Here is an 8,631-nt window from a genome sequence, read left to right on the forward strand (position 1 = left end):
ATGCCCAGCCTAATGATAAAATATAAAAATGATTCTTACCTGCTCTTTTTTGAAGCATTTTGAACTTAGTAGAATTATAGACTTTTGATGAATGGAAAGAATGCAAAATATTTGGTGGTACTAAACAAAATTAGTAAATACACAGAAAAAATACATTTTTTCCCATTCTTTTTTCTTCTTTTTCTTCTTTTTTTTTTGAGATGGAGTCTTGATCTCTTTCCCAGGCTGGAGTGCAGTGGTGCCATCTCGGCTCACTGCAACCTCTGCCTCCTAGGTTCAAGTGATTGTCTTGCCTCAGCCTCCTGAGTAGCTGGGACTACAGGCGCCCGCCACCACACCCAGCTAATTTTTTGTATTTTTAGTAGAGATGGAGTTTCACTGTGTTAGCCAGGATGGTCTCAATCTCCTGACCTCATGATCTGCCCACCTCAGCCTCCCAAAGTGCTGGGATTACAGGTGTGAGCCACTGCGCCTGGTGTTCTTTTTTTTTTAATATATATTTTTGAGACAGGGTATTGCTCTGCCGCCCAGGCTGGAGTGCAGTGGAGCGATCTTGGCTCAGTGCAACCTCTGCCTCCCAGGTACAAGCGATTGTCCTGCCTCAGCCCCCTGAGTAGCTGGGATTACACGCACATGCCACCATGTCCAGTTAATTTTTGTATCTTTAGTAGAGATGAGGTTTCACCATGTTGGCCAGGTTGGTCTTCAATTCCTGACCTCAGGTGATCTGCCCATCTCGGCCTCCCAAAGTGCTGGGATTACAGGCGTGACCCACTGTGTCCAGCCTTTCCCATTCTTTTATCCAGCGTACATTATAGGGTTCATTAGATTTTTCAGTGATTGCTTTGGTCCCTGCTCTCATTATCATCTAGCTGGGGAAACAAGCCACTAAATCCACAAGAAGTGCGATGATACAGGTGCTCACAGGTTTACGAAGAAGAAGATGGACATGCATATCAGATTGGAGAGTTAGGGAAGCCTTCCTGCACAGACTGTGAAGAGTGTGAGTTAGGGGGATGAGAAGGGGAGGCCACAGGGAGATCAGGGCACTGTGACTGGGACACAGTGTTCAGTGAGTGGCACAGGGTCTGAGCTACATGGAGGGTTATCAAATGGGAGAGGGTTGAGTGAGAAAGACAAGGGACACGCACAGGGCACACTGAAGGCTGACCTTTGTTCTGGCAGCTACGAGGAGCCAGTGAAGGCTTCTGAAGGAGCGATTGTCACGTCAGGTGTTTGTAATACTGTGTTGGCTGCAGTGTGGAGAAAGGGTTGGAAGTAGGCTCCACTGGAGCCCCGGCCAAAGCAGTTGGAAGAGGGAAGTGGAGAAAGGGTTGGAAGTAGGCTACCCTGGAGCCCCAGCTGAAGCAGTCGGAAAAGGGAAGGAGGAGAAGCAAGTGTTGGGCAATGGTGTGTGAGTGCCCAAAGGCCAGGGAGTTTGAAAACAAGGACAGTTTTGTAAAAAACGATGTATTTCAGGCTCTAATTTTTGCTTGATGTTAATTTTCAATACAGCATGGTTTTGAAGTACCTAGGCGGGACATTTTGTAGGAAAATGCACACATAAAGGACTCAAACTACTGGTTTTTTTTTGTTTTTTCTTTTTTTCAGAATTCTTTGTTGCTTGAAGTGGTGTGGCATCTTCATGTACAAGGCATCGTGAGCCTGCAAGAGTTGCTGGAAAGGTAGCATACTAACGATGATTCAGTGTTACTGTTTTTGCAATCTAGTCTAGTGTAAATTATATTTCATAAGCCCAAAATCAGACAGGTTTCATTTTTGGCTTTGAAATATAATTTATACTAGACTAGATTGCATGGCGTATTTATACTAGACTAGACCTGGAGGAACTGTTGTTTCATTATTTCAAGAGAACATCTGTGTTTTTTTGTGCCTTTTTTTTTTTTTTTTTGGTCTTTTTTTTTTTTTGAGACAGAGTGTCACTCTTGTTGCCCAGGCTGGAGTACAGTGGCACAATCTTGGCTCACTGCAACCTCCGCCTCCTGGTTTCAAGCAATTCTGCCTCAGCCTCCCAAGTCGCTGGGAATACAGGTGCCCACCTCCACACCCAGCTGATTTTTGTTATTATTTATTATTTTTTTTAGAGACGGAGTCTCGTTCTGTCGCCCAGGCTGGAGTGCAGTGGCACAATGTCGGCTCACTGCAACCTCTGCTTCCCGGGTTCGTGCCATTCTCCTGCCTCAGCCTCCGAAGTAGCTGGGACTACAGGTGTCCGCCACTGTACCCGGCTAATATTTGTATTTTTTTTTTTTTTTTTTTTTGAGACGGAGTCTTGTTCTGTCTCCCAGGCTAGAGTACAGTGGCACAATCTCGGCTCACTGCAAGCTCCACCTCTCGGGTTCATGCCATTCTCCTGCCTCAGCCTCTGGAGTAGCTGGGACTAAAGGCGCCTGCCGCCACGCCCGGCTAATTGTTTTGTATTTTTAGCAGAGACAGGATTTCACCGTGTTAGGCAGGATGGTCTCGAGCTCCTGACCTCGTGATCCGCCCGCCTCGGCCTCCCAAAGTGCTGGGATTACAGGTGTGAGCCACTGTGCCCAGCCAATGTTGGTATTTTTAGTAGAGACAGGGTTTCACTGTGTTAGCCAGGATCTTGATCTCCTGACTTTGTTATCTGCCCGCCTTGGCCTCCCAAAGTGCTGGGATTACAGGCGTGAACCACCTCGCTTGGCCTTTTTTTTCGTTTTGAAGTGGAGACCCACACTGTCGCCAGGCTGGAGTGTACTGATGCGATCTGGGCTCACTGCAACCCCCACCTCCCAGGTTCGAGCAATTCTGCCTTAGCCTCCTGAGTAGCTGGGACTGCAGGTGTGCGCCACCACACTCAGCTAATTTTTGTATTTTTAGTAGAGACGGTTTCACCATGTTGGCCAGGATGGTCTTGATCTCTTGACAGTTCTTGGATTACAGGCATGGGCCACCATGCCCAACCGGAATAATATTTTTATTTTATTTTTTTGAAATGGAGTTTTGCTCTTGTTACCCGGGCTGGAGTGCAGTGATATGGTCTTGGTTCACTACAACCTACGCCTTCTGGTTTCAAGCGATTCTCCTTCCTCAGTCTCCCGAGTAGCTGGGATTACAGGTTACCCGCCACCACGCCCGGCTAATGTTTGTATGTTTAGTAGAGATGGGGTTTCTCCATGTTGGCTAGGCTGGTCTTGAACTCCCGACCTTGGATATGCTCGCCTAGGCCTAGAGCAAAATTTCATCTCCAAAAAAAGAAGAAAGAAAAACCTGCTGCCTAGGATATATGCACCTAATCTCAGAGCACCAAAATCTATGAAGCAAAAATGGCCAGAATTAAAGGGAGAAATAGACATTTCAACAATAATCATTAGAGATTTCAATACCCCCCTTTCAGTAATGGGTAGAACAAGTCAGATTAAGAATGATACAGGCTGGGTGCGGTGGCTCAGGCCAGGCACGGTGGCTCATGTCTGTGATCCCAGCACTTTGGGAGGCCGAGACGGGCGGATCACGAGGTCAGGAGATCGAGACCATCCTGGCTAACACAGTGAAAACCTGTCTTTACTAAAAATACAAAAAATTAGCTGGGCGAGGTGGCAGGCGACTGTAGTCCTAGCTACTCAGGAGGCTGAGGCAGGAGAATGGCGTGAACCCAGGAGGCGGAGCTTGCAGTGAGCTGAGATCACGCCACTGCCCTCCAGCCTGGGAGACAGAGCGAGACTTTGTCTCAAAAAAAAAAAAAAAAAAGAATGATACAGAAGTTGAATGCTACAAACCAGCTGACCTGACTGACTGTGAAACACTCTACTTAGTATCAGAATGCGTATTCATAAGTTGAAATGGAACAGTCCCCAGGATAGAGCATAAGGTTTAGGCCAAGGCCAGTTGTGGTGGCTCACGCCTGTAATCCCAGCACTTTGGGAGGTCAAGGCAGGTGGATCACCTGAGGTCAGGAGTTCAAGACCAGCCTGGCCAACATGGTGAAACCACGTCTCTACTAAAATTACAAAAATTAGCTGGGCATGGTGGCAGGTGCCTGTAATGCCAGCTGTTCAGGAGGCTGAGGCAGGAGAATCACTTGAATCCAGGAGACGGAGGTTGTAGTGAGCTGAGATTGTGCCGCTGCAGTCCAGCCTGGATGACAAGAGTGAAACTGTCTCAAAAAAAAAAAAAAAAAAGGTTCAGGCCATAAAACAAACAGGAATACATTTAAAAGGGTTGAAATCATTCAAAATATGTTCTCTAACCACAAATGAATTTAATTAGAATCAGCAACATAAGGGAATTGGGAAAATCCACAATATTTGGAAGTTGAACAACGTAATGGGTCGAAGAAGTCAAAAGGGAAATTAGAAAATGACTTGAGCCTGGGCGCGGCGCCTCACACCGGTCGTCCAGCACTGGGGAGGGCAAGGTGGGGACTCTTGAGCCCGGGAGTGTGAGTCCAGCCTGGGCAAAGTAGTAAGACCTCCAGCTGGGCATGGTGATCCACGCCTGTTGTCCCAACTACTCAGGAGGCTGAGATGGAAGGATTGCTTTAGCCTGGGAGGTTGAGGGTGCAGTGACTCTGATTGCACTGCTGCACTCCAGCCTGGGTGACAGCAAAAAACTGTCTCAAAAAAAGAAATTGAGACATATGGCTCAGCTGAATCCCCTGATGACGGGACTGAGTTGAGCCATACGCCTGCCTCTGTGTGTGTCTCCAGCCATCCCAACATGCATGCCGTGGGAGCGTGGCTCTTCAGGAATCTGTGCTGCCTTTGTGAACAGATAGAAACATCGTGCCAGCATGCCGACGTCGCCAGGGCCATGCTTTCTGGTGCGTTCATGACAAGACACGGGTTTTTGGGTAAAACTCATTTTGGTCTGTGATAATGCCTTTTGCTTTCAAGTGCTCTGGGAGGCAGAACAGCCTCTCTCCCTGTGGCCATGGGGAGAGGCTCCCTGTGGACACGGCTCCCAGTCTTAGCCTGTTGTGGGTTCACATTTAACTTGACTGGTGTGGAAATAGTAAGTTGGCCCATTGGCGTGTGTTGAAGTGTTTCCATGCACCTTTCCCATAGAGTGACCGCAGCTGCTTCTGCCCTCTGAAGCAGCAGACCCCTGCTTTGCCAGTAGTTCATTTTTTTTGTTTTGAGACAGTCTCCTTCTGCTGCCCAGGCTGGAGTGCAATGGCATGATCTCGGCTCACTGCAATCTCCGCCTCCCAGGTTCAAGTGATTCTCCCGCCTCAGCCTCGTGAGTAGCTGGCTGGGACTACAGGCGTGCGGCACCATGCCTGGCTAACTTTTTTTTTTATTTTTGTAGAGACGGGGTTTCATTAGGTTAGCCAGGCTGGTCTTGAACTCCTGACCTCGTGATCCACCCGCCTCGGCCCCCCGAAGTGCTGGGATTATAGGCGTGAGCCACCATGACCTTCCTGAGGAATGATATTAACGAGAAAAACTTGGGACTGTAATATTCCCCCACAAACTAAGAAGGTGCTGAGAGACCGGAGAATGGCTCGGACCAGTCCAGCTTGACGAGTAGTTGGGTTTGTCAGGACTTACATTCAGTGCACTCCTGGATGGCAGCAGGACAGCTCTAGAGAGCTGCTCCACCACCCATCTCTAAGGTGCATTTAAGCTAAATTTCTGGCTCTTTGCCTGCTGTGTTTGAGTGATGAGACTCTTTTCCTTGGTGAGTTCTCATATCCTCTCTGGGATATTTGGGTTCTCAGGGACACCTGCTGGGACACCCATCCCACTACAAATGATGCCTACTAATAAAAATTGGGCTGGGTGCGGTGGCTCACACCTGTAATCCTAGCACTTTGGGAGGCTGAGGCAGGTAGATCATGAGGTCAGGAGATCGAGACTATCCTGGCTAACACGGTGAAACCCCATCTCTACTAAAAAATACAAAAATTAGCCGGGCGTGGTGGAGGGCGCCTGTAGTCCTAGCTACTTGGGAGGCCGAGGCAGGAGAATGGCGTGAACCCGGGAGGCGGAGCTTGCAGTGAGCCGAGATCGCGCCACTGCACTCCAGCCTGGGCGACAGAGCCAGATTCTGTCTCAAAAAAAAAAAAATTGATGAGAAACTGATCTATACAGGTAGCTTGTGGGTTTTTCCTTTTTCCTAAAGCTTTTTGGTGGCATGAGCGGCTTAGCATTCCTGAGCTACTATGACCTGGTCCCAGATAGGTTAAGTTTAAATCAAAGTTAGAAAATATTTCGGATTTCAGTCCTTTTGATCTTAATTTTTATTTTATTTTATTTATTTATTTTTTTTGAGGCAGAGTCTCGCTCTGTCGCCCGGACTGGAGTGCAGTGGCCAGATCTCAGCTCACTGCAAGCTCCGCCTCCTGGGTTTACGCCATTCTCCTGCCTCAGCCTCCCGAGTAGCTGGGACTACAGGCGCCCGCCACCTCGCCCGGCTAGTTTTGTATTTTAGTAGAGACGGGGTTTCACCGTGTTAGCCAGGATGGTCTCGATCTCCTGACCTCGTGATCCGCCCGTCTCGGCCTCCCAAAGTGCTGGGATTACAGGCTTGAGCCACTGCGCCCAGCAATCTTAATTTTTAAAAAGCTGAGAATCCCTTTCCTCGCCCATCACATTCCTGAGAATAGGATGCTTCTGGGTCCCTCTAGTCCTCTAGTCTTGGAGATTGGTGGGTGAGAGAATCCGTGAGACCTTCCTTGGAAACCACTTTTATTTAAGAGAAGAAAATTGGGCTGGGCACGGTGAGTCATGCCAATAATCCCAGCACTTTGGGAGGCCAAGGCGGGTGGATCATGAGGTCAGGAGTTCAAGGCCAACCTGGCCAAGATGGTGAAACCCCGTCTCTACTAACAATACAAAAATTAGCTGGGCGTGGTGGCGGGCACCTGTAATCTCAGCTACTTGGGAGGCTGAGACAGAGAATTGCTTGAACCCGGGAGGCGGAGGTTGCAGTGAGAGCGATCGCGCCATTGCACTCAAGCCCAGGCGACAGAGGGAGACTCTGTCTCACAAAACAAAAAAGGAAAAAAAACTCTTCCTATAAATTTGTTCCCTTTCAAATAGAACTGCAACAGGAAAGCATCTGGCTCATCTAAGGGTTCTGATTGGGTCTTGTGAATGCTAGTGTGGCTGTGGTCAGGTGAGCAGTTAACTTCTGCAGGGTTCCTCTCAGGCTAGGAGCAGCTCACAGGGGTCCTGGTGGGCCCAAGCCGTATGCTCCTCTGAAGTGGATGGTCTGTGCCATTCACAGTTGCTTGGAGACCATGATATTCATAAATACTTTGGTTTTGTGGTTTTTCAGATTTTGTGCAAATGTTTGTTTTGAGGGGATTTCAGAAAAACTCAGATCTGAGAAGAACCGTGGAGCCTGAAAAAATGCCGCAGGTAGGAGGAGAAGTCAAGTGAAGAGTTTGGAGAGTCGGCCTCATGAAAATAGATTGCAGCGGAAGGAGCCGTCCTTATTCCAAGTGTTGAAATGTATCTGTGTCTCTCTTTTGAAACATGCGGTTTGCAGTATTTATGGGGTACATGTGATACTCTTATGTGCATGGAGTGTAATGGAGTATAGAGTGTATATAGAGTATCCGTCACCTCCAGTATGTATCCTTTCTGTGTGTTGTCAACATTTCAAATATTACAGTTATTTTGAAATATACAATCAGTTGTTAACTATTGCCGCCTCACAGTGCTGTGGAACGCTAGAACTTCTGTCTGGCTGTATGTACCCGTTAACCAACTCTCTTCATTCCCCACCACATATACCCTTCTCATCTCTGGAATCTCTCATTCTACTCTGTACCTCCACAAGAGCCACTTTTTAGCTCCCACATATGAGTGATAACATGCAGTACTTGTCCTTCTGTGCCTGGCTTATTTCACTTCACATAATGGCCTTCAGTTCCATTCCTGTTGCTGCAAATGACAGGATTTCACTTTAAAAAAAGAGAATAGCCGGCCGGGCGCTGTGGCTCACGCCTGCATTCCCAGCACTTTGGGAGGCTGAGGCGGACGGATCACAAGGTCCGGAGATCGAGACCATCCTGGCTAACACGGTGAAAACCCCTCTGTACTAAAAAAAAAAAAAAAAAATACAAAAAATTAGCCAGTCGTGGTGGCAGGCACATGTGGCCCCAGCCACTCGGGAGGCTGAGGCAGGAGAATGGCGTGAAACCTGGAGGCGGAGCTTGCGGTGAGCGGAGATTGCGCCACTTTATTCCAACCTGGGTGACAGAGTGAGACTCTGTCTCAAAAAAAAAAAAGAATAGCCGAGGCTGGGCTCAATGGCTCATGACTATAATCCAGCACTTTGGGAGGCTGAGACTGGTGGATTCCCTGAGGTCAGGAGTTCAAAACCAGCCTGGTCAACGTGGTGAAACCCTGTCTCTCCTAAAAATACAAAAAAAATTAGCCGGGCGTGGTGGCGCATTCCTGTAGTCCCAGCCACAGGTGTGGAGGCAGGAGAATTGCTCAAACCCAGGAGGTGGAGGTTGCAGTGAGCCAAGATTGCGCCCTGCACTCCAGCCTGGGTGACAGAGCAAGACTCCATCAAAGCTGACTAGTATTCCATTGTGTGTATATACCACGTTCTCTGTATCCAGTCATCTCTTGTTGGGCACACAAGTTGATTTCATATCTTGGCTATTTTTTTTTTTTTTTTTTT

The 8,631-nt window shown here is 48.1% G+C and overlaps 1 protein-coding gene across 1 annotated transcript in view; it reads left to right on the forward strand.

Moving 5' to 3' along the window:
* FANCA (FA complementation group A) overlaps positions 1–8,631 on the forward strand; it is a 75,453-nt gene that overhangs the window by 8,010 nt on the left and 58,812 nt on the right. Inside the window, exons 4-6 of the mRNA XM_017871024.1 lie at positions 1,552–1,685; positions 4,698–4,810; positions 7,273–7,355. Of these exons, the coding sequence (XP_017726513.1) occupies positions 1,552–1,685; positions 4,698–4,810; positions 7,273–7,355 (330 nt within the window). The remainder of the gene's footprint in view (positions 1–1,551; positions 1,686–4,697; positions 4,811–7,272; positions 7,356–8,631) is intronic.

This window comes from Rhinopithecus bieti, unplaced genomic scaffold (genome assembly GCF_001698545.2).
Source record: "Rhinopithecus bieti isolate Rb0 unplaced genomic scaffold, ASM169854v2 scaffold_1037, whole genome shotgun sequence".
Taxonomy (NCBI): Eukaryota; Metazoa; Chordata; class Mammalia; order Primates; family Cercopithecidae; genus Rhinopithecus; species Rhinopithecus bieti.